Below are 14,690 nucleotides of genomic sequence, written 5' to 3' on the forward strand. Positions count from 1 at the left end.
TATTGGTAATTACTCAAAATAATTTTCGGCATAAAACCTCACTTGGTAATGAGTAATGGGGAGAGGTTGATAGTATAAAACATTGTGATAAACGGCTCCCTCTGAAGTGACGTAGTTTTTGAGAAAGAGGTAATTTTCCAAGAATTTGATTTTGAGACCTCAGATTTAGAATTTGAGGTCTCGAAATCAAGCATCTGAAAGCACACAACCCCCTGTGACAAGGGTGTTTTTTTTCTTTCATAGTTATCTCGCAACTCCGACGACCAATGAAGCTCAAATTTTCACAGGTTTGTTATTTTATGCATATGTTGAAGTACCAGAGTAAAAAGACTGGTCTTTGACAATTACCAATAGTGTCCAGTGTCTTTAACACTTACCAAACTTGATGCGGATGTACTCGTAGGGGTCTTCGTTCCATAGTTCCTCGTTCTCGTCTGTGTAGCACATCAGCGGGAACAGAACTTCTTGAATGATGGGCTGCCAAAAAAAGAAAACACACAAAAACCGAGGTAAAGCCCGGTTCATACTTCCTGCGAACGCAATCGCATTCGCAGGAAGTATGAACTGGGCTGTAGTGAGGATTCAAAATGGTGGAAAAAAGCGCCAGAGAAGACCGAAAAATAAAAAGCGCCAGAGAAGACCGGGGGGGGGGGGGGGGGGGGGGGAAATAAACAATGAATGCAGATAAAATATACATTTCTATAGTAATAAATGTGATATAAATGAAGTGGCAATTGATAAATATCAGAGGAATTGAAATGTCAATCACGACAATTCAAGAGAAACATGAAAATATATGCAAATTGAAGAAAGATGTAATACAGGAAAAAAGGTGTTGTACACTCCTAAAGGAATAAAAAACAAGTTGTATAGTGCAAGAGTAAAAAAAGGACATGTCTTGAAATTGTCAGCGAATGACAGAAAAAGAAGGTGTCACAAGGAAGTGGAAGTTAAAGAAAATAAGAAATACAAGTAGGCCTATTTTAAGGAATGCTATACAAGAAAATACGTCTAGGCCTATATCAATGCATGCTACACAAGGAAATATATTGCAGTGGAAATATATTAATGAATGCTCAACTAGAAAGTATATCGCAGTGGCTATTATTAATGAATGCTAAACAAGAAAATATATCGCAGTGGAAATATATTAATGAATGCGAAACAAGTATATCGCTGTGGAAATTATTAATGAATGCTACACTAGAAAGTATATCGCAGTGGAAATATATCAATAAATACAGAAGAAAGTATATTGCAGTGGAAATAATGAATGCTACACAAGAAAACTCAGTAAAAGTATTTTAAGGAATGCTACGCAAGAAAATACAACTAGGCCTATAGTAAGGAATGCTACAAAAGAAAATATATTGCAGTGGAAATATATAAATGAATGCAACACAAGAAAATATATTGCACATGAAATATCAATGAATGGTGTATGCCACAAAAGAAAAAATATAGCACAAATAATATATCAATGTTGTATGCAACAAGAAAATATAATGCAGAAAAAATACATATGTATATCAATGAATGCAACACAAATATAATGCACAAAAAATATATCAATGACACACAAATATAATGCACAAAAAATATATCAATGTCACACAAATATAATGCACAAAAAATATATCAATGACACACAAATATAATGCACAAAAAATATATCAATGTCACACAAATATAATGCACAAAAAATATATCAATGTCACACAAATATAATGCACAAAAAATATATCAATGTCACACAAATATAATGCACAAAAAATATATAAATGTATGTCACACAAATATAATGCACAAAAAAATATTTAAATGTATGCCACCAGCGAAGACAAAAAAATACAAAAAAAGTCCAAAAGTTCCATTTCATACACTCACCTGAATATGAGGCTTGATAAATTTCCAGGCGAAGGCGTGACTGACCCTGAAATGATACAAGAAAAGTAGAACTTAAAGCCAGTGGACACTTTCGGTAAACAGTATTTTCCAAGGCCCACACTTCCGAGTATCACAGCTTATATACAAAATAACAAACCTGTGAAAATTTAGGCTTGATTGGTCATCGGAGTCGGGAAAACCCACCCTTGCTTCCACACGTTTCGCCGTGTCATGACATGTGTTTACTATAAATCCGTAATTCTCGATGTCGAGGATTTATAATTGTTTTAATGTTTTCTCAAAAAGTAAAGCATTTCATGGACTAATATTTCAAGAGAAGTCTTTTATCATTACCTTCTGTAAACCCTGTAAGTTATTTGTAAATCTGTGATTTTTTTTTTTATGTTTCGAAAGTGTTTAATGGCTTTAAAGGCAGTGGACACTATTGGTAATTACTCAAAATAATTATTATCATAAAACCTTTCTTGATTACGTGTTATGGGGAGAGGTTGATAGTATAAAACACTGTGAGAAACAGCTCCCTCTGAAGTGACGTAGTTTTCGAGAGAGAAGTAATTTTCCATGAATTTGATTTCGAGACCTCAGAATTAGATTTTAAAGGTCTCGGAATCAAGCACCTAAAAGCACACAACTGCGTGTGACAAGGGTGCTTTTTCTGTCATTATTTTCCCGCAACTTCGACGACCAATTGAGCTCAAATTTTCACAGGTTTGTTGCTTCATGCATATGTTGGGATAAGCACAAAAATTTGCTTAGCATGAAATTTCTTCCTTGATAAAAACAGGATTACCAACCACATTTCCACTTGTTGCATATTGCTTGTTACTGGTATTCAGCTGTTGTTCCCTCATCCCGAAAATCATATCGAGGTAGAAATTCCAAGCTAAGCAAGATGTTGTGCTTAGCAGCTCTATAAAATTGGGCCATGGTAATGAGACCTAAATACCTACCCTGTGTTGACGTAGTTGAGAGCCTGTTGCAGAACCCTTGGGGCTACGTACCACTTCTGACGATACTGGTCTAGGACAACTAGAAGTACCCTCAGCGTTGATGCTATGAAAGAGGAAAAAAAGATCACAAAATTGAATTTTACATCATGCTCCTTTTTTTTAATCGATATTTGGAATAAAAAGTTGCATCCCCTCCAGGTGATCCACCTGATGCAGCTTCCCAGGTTGCAGCCGATTCCACAAAACGCTAGACTTAATCCTATCTCGAGTTACGAGGAAGAGTAACTCGTCCTAAGATTAATCTTAAGTAAAGAAGAGTAACTCGTCCTAACTTAGGATGGGTTCAATGCGTACCGACGACTAAGAATCAAAACTTAACTCGTCCTAAAAGTTATAAGATTAATCCTAAGTTAGGAAGAGTACCTCAACCTAACTAAGGATGGGTTCAAAATGTTGACTGGACCAAAATTGTTCTAAGGACACCAGAACAGTTAGATACGCAAATTGTTTTTTATTTGAACAAGCTCCAAGTAGTAAGACATACGCTACAAAAGAAGATTTTTCCCTGCAAACATTTCGCAAGAGCTCACCTCTTCCGAATTGTTCATTGTGAATTTTCAATGTCAATATTTGCTTCGCATTTTCTAGAATTGTGAAGAGGGCTTTACTCGACCAAACACGCTAAAACATTTTTAGATTTACTCACCAGAAAATGTCTTCAGAAACCAGTCCGAGAATTTCACATACTCCTTGACGACGTTTCCTGGGCTTCCATATCTGTGTAATACCAATTCAAAAATCTGGTTAAAAAATCTAATTGATAACTCATCAATGTCTACTTGTCAAAGTCGAACAGCAAAGACCTATTGGGGAACTGAAATGCTAAACTGGACTCAACTCTATAGAGCTGCTGAGCACAACATAATTTGCTTAGCATAAAACATTTTCTTGCAACCTTCAATAACCAATTGATCTCAAATGTCACTGAACTTCAACAACCAAAAGAATACCTTGCCTTAAACATGTGGGCAGTCCCACAGAAAATGATCAAGGTAAAAAAATGAACTTTGTATAAAAGGTTAGTTTTCAACTGAAACTCAACGAAGACGGTCTATATTTGATGATCAAGTGAAGAAAGAAATTGCATCATTTCAACACTGTTTCAGCTACTGAAAGAAAACAGTGCTCAAAAGTTGCTATGTCCAAAATGCTTCATATGTAATGTCCGTACTGTCATGTTTTGTGCTCCCGAGACTAAATTTGCGACAAATTCTGTCAAATGTACCTCTATATCTTTCACACAAAAACTAAATGACTATTTAGTAGGTATATAGGATTTGAGGCATTGCATGGTGAGGTATCAATGTATATTTGGTTTGCGGTAACACCATGTGTGTATCTACTTGCCAGGTAGAGTTGTTCTTAGGGAACTGTCTTGCTTTATTCTACTGCCGTGGAGTAGATAATCGGAGGTTCGGGAAAATACCAAAAATCCTACCAAAAATACATTGATGGGAACCCAAAACTCAAGGATGTAAAGAGTAGTAAAATGTCATGTCCAAAAGGTGTAATATCCGTAACGGCAGCATTAACGAGTGGTATCGAGTAAATAAATAAGAGATACAGACTGAAATTCACAGTGTATGCTCTCCATATGGGCTAACCACTAGTCAATGTTTCATGGTAGCCTTTGCATGAAATACATCATGGGTACCCAGAAATATTGCCCAATGGTCAAACTATAGTCCCTTGATCGAAATTGGACAATGTTGTGCAATAGAAAGATTTTAGATAAACATTTGGCAGATGCGTTTGCCGAGCTCTTGAAACCTGTCTGAAATGTAATGTCCGTAACGTTGGAATTGCCCATGTGTAAAAAGGTTTAAAAAGCTCACCGTTCGAAGACTCTGGCTAGAATATGCAGCGCCCACTTCTTGACTTTCCAACATGGCAGCTCCGGTCGGTCATCAATATCCACTTGGAGGGAAGCCTACAACAAATAGTAAGCAAAATATGATCAAGTCCTACACCAGCAAAAAAGAACTATCAGGGATGTGATAGGCTGTTGAGAAAAAGAAAAAAACTCTGAGCTCAAAGTGCGAAAATCACTACTCTGCAATATATTTTACGGTATGTCAATACTTCCTTTAGAATTCGATGTAACAATTTTTGGTTTAAATGTATAAAGTTCAAAGCGGGGGATGAAAAAAAAAATTGAGGGCCAAAAAAAAAAAGGAAAGAAAACGGAGAAAATGCCTTTGTGCCCAGGTCCTTTCAAAAACTTGCTTTGACCAAAACAGGCCAACAGGGGTGTAATTGTTCAAAAAATAATAATAAAATGTATTTACAATTTTATGTTAAAATCAGGTACAGTTAAAAAAAAACTTGTCAGAACCAAATCAGAATCCTTTTGTTGCAAGTCTAAATCACTTAAATTGTACAAGTTTTATTCAACATTCAAAATTATTCACAGGCATTCATATCAAACTAAAATTATTTAAATGATAAGTTAGACAATGTTTTGTTGGTTGATGTCAAGAAGATTCTTATGAAATCACGTGTTTTTCACATCCAAATTTATAACACAAATCATCTTAAAATTTGGTCCATGTGAACATGCGTTGAACAATATCAATTCAAATCAGGCTATCTTTCAGCTATAAATTCCTACAGGAATCAGTCTTGGTGTATCTTCCACTTTAATTAAAATTTATGGACATGATTGCTTATTACTCAAAACAATTGTTAGCATAAAAACTTGCTTGGTAACGAGGCACTCGAGTTTGAGAGCTGGAGAATTTTCACAGGTTTGTAAACATATATGTTGAGATACACCAAGTGAGAAGACTGGTCTTTGACAATCACCAAAGGTGTCCAGCATTTTTAAAATTATAAAATCAATTGACGAAAGAAATTAAAACAAACTGGTGCCGATACTGATTCTTGGCCGTCACTGTCGGCTCGGTTTAAGGATACTTGCGACGTTTCCCCATCTTTTATCTTCACTCTGTACTGGCTTCAGTAACCCCCGTCTAGCGTCCTTCAACGTCACTCATGAATATCTCAATATCTTCAGTTTAAACTCCAATCCTCACTCAAAGCCATCTATTAATAAAAACAGTGAACCAAAACAGAAAAGTTTCAGTATGGCGCCACCACTTTTTCATTCGATATGAAATAACATAGTATCTAATTTACCTCAATGAGATATCCCTTTTTGTAAAAATGAGTGAAAAAGTTGTGGCGCCAACGGAAAATTATCCACCAAACTATCAAAACATGGAAATGTACAACTTTCTTATCATAGATCTGCAACAACACCAAAAAACTATCATTTATTCCCAACTTGGTGAAGAGAATCAAATAACTAACAGCAAACTTTAAAAGTGGTTATTTCCAGCGCAGTCTCCAGAATTGCCAGGTTATAAGAAAACAAAACTCCCCTTCAATACTTTGATCTAATTAAAATATGAAATGAAATCACAAAGATTTTAGTCAGCAAACTTCTACTTCTTGATTTTGCAATGTTCGGTTTTGAGTTTAACAGGAATTAAAAAAAAAAACTTACGGTTTTCAAATGCGTCGTACTCCTGTACTGCTTGCCCTCATACAGATGTTGGCTGGCTGGCTGACGGCAATACCGCGTTAAACTTTGAATGATTTGCCACTGAGCTTCGGCTTTGGCATAAAAATTGTATGCCAACTGATGCACAAATCTGCCTAAGGAACATGCTCTGGTTGCTGGCTAGAGCAGAACCTCGCACGTCCTCTCGCTCTCAGGTCTTGAGCTCAACTGACTTCACACAGCATTTGCACATGGTTTTATTTCTTGCCATTTTCTTTGTCTTCAACCACACCCTTACAAGTCACTCCTGTTATTCTTCTACTATTCTATCCGCCACTAAGCTGAAGATAAAGACACTTACAATCACAGTTTTGTAGCTTGATTGCTTGCGCTACAAATTCATTGTGGCTTCAAAGTTTTGTAGCCAATTGTTTGTGCTACAAATTCATTGTGGCTTCTATGTGCTACATTAAGCCTAATTGAAATCTAGTTAGAGGCTTAAAAGAAACATTCCCCCCATATGAACAGAGTAACTGATGGTACAACAAAAAGTACTATGTGTGTGCAACAAAGGCTGGTTTCAACAAAAGGAACTTGTTAAAAGCTTTTAAGAAACATTTCACCATAATGAACAAAGTAACAAATGTCACACCAAAAAGTACTGCATGTGCAACAAAGGCTGGTTCCAACACAAGGAACATACCAGAGGCTCAACAGTGCACGCCCAAAACCACGGCCTGAGTACCTGGTGATGTAAACTAGTTTGAGTTATGCTAATAAGACTGTTCCATTAAGTTTGTAAAAAGGGTAAGTTAAAACAAGGACTGATCCATTTTCTCCACAGGTAAGTAACAAAAATAAAGATACCTGCAGCCGATTTCACAAAACGCTAGGATGAATCCTAACTCGACTTAGGACGAGTAACCCGTCCTAACTTAGGATGGGTTCAATGCGTCCTACGTATTTGGATACGGAACTGAACCCATCCTAAGTCATAAGATGAATCCTAAGTTAGGAAGAGTTTGGTGAAATGGACGGCTGGTGATCTAAACTAGTTTGAGTTATGCTAATAGGACTGTGCCATTAAGTTTGTAAAAAGGGTAAGTTAAAACAAGGACTGATCCATTTTCTCCACAGGTAAGTACAAAAATAATGGTACAATTTAATCTACATTGTGACAAACATTGAAGCACCATATGTGATGGGCTCTGTAAAAATGAGTCACAGGGGGAGGGGGGGAAATTAACTTATTGTTTTTTTTTATACACGACTGAAAAGAACACAACAAGCTTCATTTTGACATATCTTACACACTTGCGTGATGTTTGGTTCAAAGAGTGAAGACATTTTGAAAAATAAATTGCGTCATAATCTGAAAATAACCCATACTGGGGAAACAGCCCGTTTAATAAAAACATCATCTATTGATGTCTAAGGATAGAGCATAAAAGAACATGTTTTATTCATCTTTAGCGATCAAAAACAAAGTTTGTATTTCAGATGTAAAAATATAGACCCTAAGGACGCATAAAACCACATGAAAAAAAACCCAGCCCTGTACCGGAAAGTGGGTTGTGCGACACGCGACTCATTTTTAGAGAGCCCGTCACATACATGTGTGACGGTCAGAGAAATGGCACCCCCACTTTTATGTTGATTGCATTTATTTATTATGTATCATTTCCTTCCCCCTGTGTAAATTATTCAATTATTCAAGAGAAGCGCCCTCTTTTGACAAGCATTGTAAATTCGCGCGCTTCCGCCAACCTCATACTGAAAGTCAGCAGAGACCCGACAACCCATTTGTCTTCGTCTCTCTTACAGGTTCTAATTCTTCGATTTACATGTATTTTCAAAAGTTTCTCATCTATCATCATCCAAAGTACATTATAGACATGTTCCCTGTTTCCATAACACTGATGAATGCCAACATTCATTGCGCAGACATGGCACCAGACTATTGTTTCGTCCAGCCTCAGTTTGGTTACAATGAGTTGGAATGGAGTAAAATCAAGATGGCCACAAAGTGATAACGGTCTGTTGATGCTATTTTTTATTCATTTCAAGATTTATGTAGGTTTAAAGGCAGTGGACACTATTGGTAATTACTCAAAATAATTATTGGCATAAAACCTGACTTGGTAACGAGTAATGGGGAGCTGTTGATAGTGTGAAACTTTGTGAGAAACAGCTCCCTCTGTAGTAACGTTATTTTTCGAGAAAGAAGTAATTTTAAAAAAATTTGATTTCGAGACATCAGATTTAGAATTTGAGGTCTCGAAATCAAGCATCTGAAAGCACACAACTTTGTGTGCCAAGGGTACTTTTTCTTTCATTATTATCTCGCAACTTTGGCGACCGATTGAGTTCAAATTTTCATAGGTTTGTTATGTAAATGCATATGTTGAGATACAACAAGTGAGAAGGCTAGTCTTTGACAATGACCAATAGTGTCTTTAAAGACAGTGGACACTATTGGTAATTGTCAAAGACCTGTCTTTTCACTTGGTGTATCTCAGCATATGCATAAAATACCATACCTGTGAAAATTTGAGCTTGATTGGTTGTCGAAGTTGCGAGATAATTATGAAAGAAAAAAAACACCCTTGTCACACGAAGTTGTGCGCTTTCAGATGCTTGATTTCGAGACCTCAAATTCTAAACTTGAGGTCTCGAAATCAAATTCGTGGAAAATTACTTCTTTCTTGAAAACTACGTCACTTTAGAGGGAGCCGTTTCTCACAATGTTTTATACTACCAATCTCTCCCCATTACTTGTTACCAAGTAAGGTTTTATGCTGATAATTATTTTGAGTAATTACCAATAGTGTCCACTGCCTTTAATGGAAAGGATCGATTGCCAGACTCCAGAGAACGAATTGGGTGAAAAAATCCACAAGATCGCAGGGTTTGTAGCTCAAGAGAATTTGTTACGAGACCGAAATCAAAATGAGAAGAACACAGTCTACACAGTTTCATATTGAAGCTGCTTTTTCTTATTGGCATGCAACAAATATTTGTAAATACCCAAGTGAAATGGTTAAAATCAAAGTTCAAACTACATACCTCTGGAACGGGCCTGCCGACGATGGTCTGTAATATCTCCATCCATTGATCAAACTTGAACACTTCTTTGTTGACTAAATCTAACGGAAGATGGTACTACACAAACAGAAAGGACAAAAATATAAAGAATTAAAACAAATCACTTTGCTGCTATGGTTTTAACCTGGATTTGGAATGATTTGCATGGCCTTTGGACTGTGTTCTTTCTCTGTGACATTTGATACTCATTATCAATAGCTGTGTCTCAGATCAATGCACAGCGGACCATATTTAGAAATATGTATTTTGCTGGGCATTGAGTCTTGGTAAGACCCCCCCCCCCCCACGCACTGCTAACTGGGCTACACCACTGGTCAATTGTCGATTAGAAAAGGGCACAAACCCACACTCTGCTAGTGGAAGTGTTCAAACTCAGGTGTTTCTGATCAGCAGAGTGTAGGTTCGACTCCCCAGTCGTAACACTTAAGCAAGACACTTCACCACTGCTTCGTCCTTCGGATGAGACTTAAACCTGTTGGTCCTGTGTGTTGTGTAATGCATGTAAAAGAACACAGTGGGGTTCGCCTCGGTGTTCTTGGCTGGATTGGCAGCATGTTGCGCCACATCACCTTGTTAACCATTACATGGTGCTAAGGATTAGGTCTCAAAATTCAGACTTCGTCCCACTCACCTTGCAGTAAATACTCAGCATTTTGTAACCTTTGGAAAAAGGGGCGTTAAAAAAAATATATTATTTACCAATAATACAAGAGCTTGCATAAAAATTTTCCTTTTTAAAGTACCTGAATCATGGCATAGACTATTTTCAGAATCTGCTTCTGCATGAGGAGGGACAAGTCCGAAGCGTCTGGGAGAAGCTGGACGCATCGGTGATGCATTATGGGTAATAGACGCATCATGGCTATGTTCAGAGGCTCACGGTCATCCGGTTTCTTGTACCTGAGAATTAAATGAAGACAGACAAATAGACATCAAATTCATTTTGCTAACTCCACCTAACTGCATTCTGGTCCTTTATTTGCACTCTGTTTCAAGACGATTGCGTTGGCGCAATGCACGCAATTGTGCATGTGTGTGTTGTGTTGTGTTGTGTTGTCTTTTACATGTAGCACTTGACAATTCACACTTAATGTAATTCTGGCTGGTAACCTAGTTCTGCTAAGCAATAATTGCTTTGCTTAGCTAGTTTTTGTGCTTATAGGCTTTGTGAAATTGGGCACTTAACTGGGCTAAATGACAACACAACACAACACTATATGAATAGGTTTAAAGGCAGTGGACACTATTGGTAATTGTCAAAGACCAGTCTTCTCACTTGGTGTATCTCAACATATGCATAAAATAACAAACCTGTGAAAATTTGAGCTCAATCGGTCATCAAAATTGCGAGATAAAAATGAAAGAAGAAAACACCCTTGTCACACAAAGTTGTGTGCGTTTAGATGGTTGATTTCGAGACCTCAAATTCTAAACTTGAGGTCTCGAAACCAAATTCGTGGAAAACTATGGCACTTCAGAGGGAGCCGTTTCTCACAATGCTCTCAACAACCTCTACCCATTACTCGTCACCAAGAAAGGTTTTATGCTACTAATTATTTTGAGTAATTACCGATAGTGTCCACTGCCTTTAAGTGTAACATGAGCAGTCAAGTGGAAATACATGTACGTGAATAGAGAGAGAGAGAGTCAGAAACAACACCGAAAAAAGCAAGGGATAAACAGTGAATAGGGAGACAACGTGAGGGGGTGGTCAGAGGGGGGTGGGGGGTAGTGGTCAGAGGGAAAGGGCTGGTAACCAAAAACTTACTCGTAGTTTTTGACCAGTTGATACACAGAGATGAGAGCTCCGTGCAGGGTACCAGGATTATCCACCGTTAGGTAGTTAGACAGTGTGTCTAAGACGGTGTCCCATCGACCTGGATAGTCGTACTTCAGAACTACACTCAGACAAACGGCCAGTTGCACCCTGTGGAAGTAACGGAAGAAAACTATCGGTTTAGGTACGACTAAAAAGTTAAAGGTAGAGGTTAGGCCTATAGATTGGTCTTTATCAACATAATGGCTCTGCTTACTACCGAATTCTGAGCTTATGATCAAGATTCCCCGCTTTTTACGTGCAAGCGCCAAATTTCTGGGCGCTAATTATTTGTCATCTCTGCTTGGTTAAGTCACAGGTTACTGTGACAACAATGAATCCTTTAAAATACCACAAACTTCACCACCTTTTACCTGATGAGGTCTGGGCTGGTTATGATAGCTTCAATGATGTTACTCCTCACAACAACCTTGTCATCTTCATGAATGCTAAACGGGATGGGCTCTAGGGGGCTGTCCGGCTCTCGTAGATTCCAGAACTGGGTGACCATGTTCTTGAGGTAGATGACGCCCGCTTGACGGACAGGGAATGGGATAGTTTCGTCCATCAACACTCGTAAAAGTGTCGGGGAAAAACCGATGATCTTGTGTACCTGTTTAAAAAGAGAAAAACAGGTAAAATATGCAAGATATTAATTTTAAAACCTTTTTTTATTAAAAAGGAGCTGCGCTATTCTGAAATCTTAGATATAACTTTTGTGAATATTTAATAACGATAATAATAGTATTATTGAATTAAAATAAAATAACTAGGCTTTGTGCCAAATGAATTTAAAGAGTTTCTGTCACCAGTGGAGCTTGCACAGTCTAGCTTGCGGTAAATGGGAATCAAAATTTGGGGTCGAACATATGTGAGAGTCAATAACAGAGTATGATCCTGTCAAACATGATCATCTTGCCGTGGGACAACCCCATCGTTCGGAAAACTCGACGGTTGAGACAGCTCGACCGTTTGGACAACTTGACGGTTCAGACAACTCGACTTTGTCCTTTGAGACAACTCGACGGATGGCCAAGACAAGTCTAAATCCTAACCCTACCCTAAAAACTATGCCCCCTCCCCTTCACGGCCCTGTGCGCGACCCTTGCTGAGGCCCCCCTCACGGCCATCCGTCAACTTGTCATGTCGAGTTGTCTGACGTTGAAAAAAACGTCTGTTGAGTTGTCCGAACAGTTGAGCTGTCTCAACTGTCGAGTAGTCCGAACGATCGAGTTGTATGTAATCCTTCATTTTTGTTGAATGTGAGAATTTTTCTATTTACATTTTACTCACTCACTCCAACTTAATTTTATGGAAAGTCAATAATCATGCAATTAATAAAAGGTAAAAAAGGTTACTCTTCAAATCCAAATTCTTCTTTATTTTAAAAATTAATTTTCGAATTCACTTATAATTTTTATTTTGAATGTAATTTTTTTTTATTTAAAATTTATATTATATTTTAGTTTTGATAAAAAAAAAAAAAAAATCAACACAGTACACAATCCCTTTCCTTTTTTTCATAATGTTACATACATTTTTCTACAAATAAATATATCTGACCTAATTAGTATTCACTAATTAATTTAACATAACTTTGAAACGAATTGCAGATTGCGCAATACCGTCTACACAGCCCATGATGATGCAGACAAGATAGAAAGATGCCATGCATACCGCCATGATTTGATGATGCCTCGAGAAAAAAACACATGTGTCAAATTTATCAGAAATTTCACCCAGCAATAATTACCTCATTTAGCTGTTTCTCTGCTTCTTCCCGGGTATCAGGGTGTATCGAACCCTGTAAAATCTGCACCAGATTCTGCTGTTCCATGTTGGACACTCCTTCTTGGGTTATTTCGTTGATATTTTGCCGCAGTAAACTGTCGAAAAATCAACCTTTTCGTAGAACGTGTATTTATTGTGAATTGCGGCGCGCCACATGAATTGGTAGTGCGCATGTGTGGAAGTTTTTTTGATTGATTGGCGGCACATGGTTGATAGAGGGCGTGCTCCATCGAGAACCGGGCTTTTCAACTTGAAAAAAAATATATATAATTATGTGGCGGCGGTCCTACCTCAGCTTGGCTTTCTCTCACTAGGCGGCTCTAGTCAGCTTACAAAATATCATACAAGAAACCTGGACTAGAGTCATCGTTTGAAACGGCTAAATAAAAAAAACTAAATGGGTACAGGGAACCAATCAATCAATCAATCAAAAATAAATTGTATAGCGCCTATAAATAAAAAGTTTGCTCAAAGGCGCCCGCCGAGTCACAGAAGAAATAAAAAGTCGTTGAGGGTAGGCCTCCTGAAACAACTTGAGTGGGCTTTCAGAAGTGCCTTGAATGTGTTGAATCATGGTTGAATGATGTTGTGTCCCTGATGTGATGTGGAAGTTCATTCCAGAGTTTGGGACCATAGACTGAAAAGGCTCTATCAGCAAAAGTGATGTGACTTGTTCTTGGTACTACAACGTATGGTGAACAGGAGCTATTTGACCGAAGGAGTCTATTTTGACCGAAGGGAAAAGGGGATGTGATGGTGGTATGTGTACTGAGAGAGGTTTGTGGCGGTAAAAATTGAAACAATAAAGAACATTCGGTAAACTTCTCAGTCCTAAATGAAAATATCCTGCAATTGTTTTAAATATTTTTTATTTAAAAGCAAAGTATAGTTAAAACTATGATGTGTTTTTGTATGCAGAGCCATGTTCCTTGAGAGTTGATGTTTTTAACACTAAAGCAGATAAATTTATACACGACAAAGATACCGGCCCATATCTATGAAGAAGTGGGCAAAACGACAGAAAATCAGGACAAGTAACAGCATAATATTTATACGGAGCGAGATTTTCTAACATTAGAAGATAAGGTCACGGGGACAATATTATGGAGACCCTTTGGTTAAAGACAGTGGACACTTTTGGTAATAATTGTCAAAGACCAGTCTTCTCACTTGGTGTATCCCAACATTTGTATGCATAAAATAACAAACCTGTGAAAATTTGAGCTCGATTGGTCGTTGGAGTTGAGAGATAACTATGAATGAAAAAACACCCATGTCACACGAACTTGTGTGCTTTCAGATGCTTGATTTCGAGACCTCAAAATTAATTCTAAACTTGAGGTCTCGAAATCAAATTCGTGGAAAATTACTTCTTTCTCGAAAACTACGTCACTTCAGAGGGAGCCGTTTCTCACAATGTTTTTTACCATCAACCTCTACCCATTACTCGTCACCAAGAAAGGTTTTATGCTAATAATTATTTTGACTAATTACCAATAGTGTCCGCTGCCTTTAAAATAAGTGAACGGAATAAGGGGCTAACGCCAGAACAAAA

At 37.6% G+C, this 14,690-nt stretch overlaps 1 protein-coding gene across 1 annotated transcript in view; it reads right to left on the reverse strand.

Annotated features, from left to right (window-relative positions):
• Positions 1-13,285, reverse strand: part of LOC117305095 (importin-7-like) — a 29,437-nt gene extending 16,152 nt beyond the window's left edge. The window contains exons 1-10 of the mRNA XM_033789836.1: positions 13,098-13,285; positions 11,719-11,957; positions 11,297-11,455; positions 10,272-10,428; positions 9,490-9,585; positions 4,754-4,848; positions 3,565-3,635; positions 2,859-2,961; positions 1,888-1,933; positions 378-477 (exon numbers count right to left, since the gene is read on the reverse strand). Coding sequence (XP_033645727.1) covers positions 378-477; positions 1,888-1,933; positions 2,859-2,961; positions 3,565-3,635; positions 4,754-4,848; positions 9,490-9,585; positions 10,272-10,428; positions 11,297-11,455; positions 11,719-11,957; positions 13,098-13,181 — 1,150 coding nt within the window. The 5' untranslated portion in view covers positions 13,182-13,285. The remainder of the gene's footprint in view (positions 1-377; positions 478-1,887; positions 1,934-2,858; positions 2,962-3,564; positions 3,636-4,753; positions 4,849-9,489; positions 9,586-10,271; positions 10,429-11,296; positions 11,456-11,718; positions 11,958-13,097) is intronic.
• Positions 13,286-14,690: the final 1,405 nt, after the last annotated feature.

The sequence above is a fragment of the Asterias rubens genome, chromosome 22 (genome assembly GCF_902459465.1).
Source record: "Asterias rubens chromosome 22, eAstRub1.3, whole genome shotgun sequence".
NCBI lineage: Eukaryota > Metazoa > Echinodermata > Asteroidea > Forcipulatida > Asteriidae > Asterias > Asterias rubens.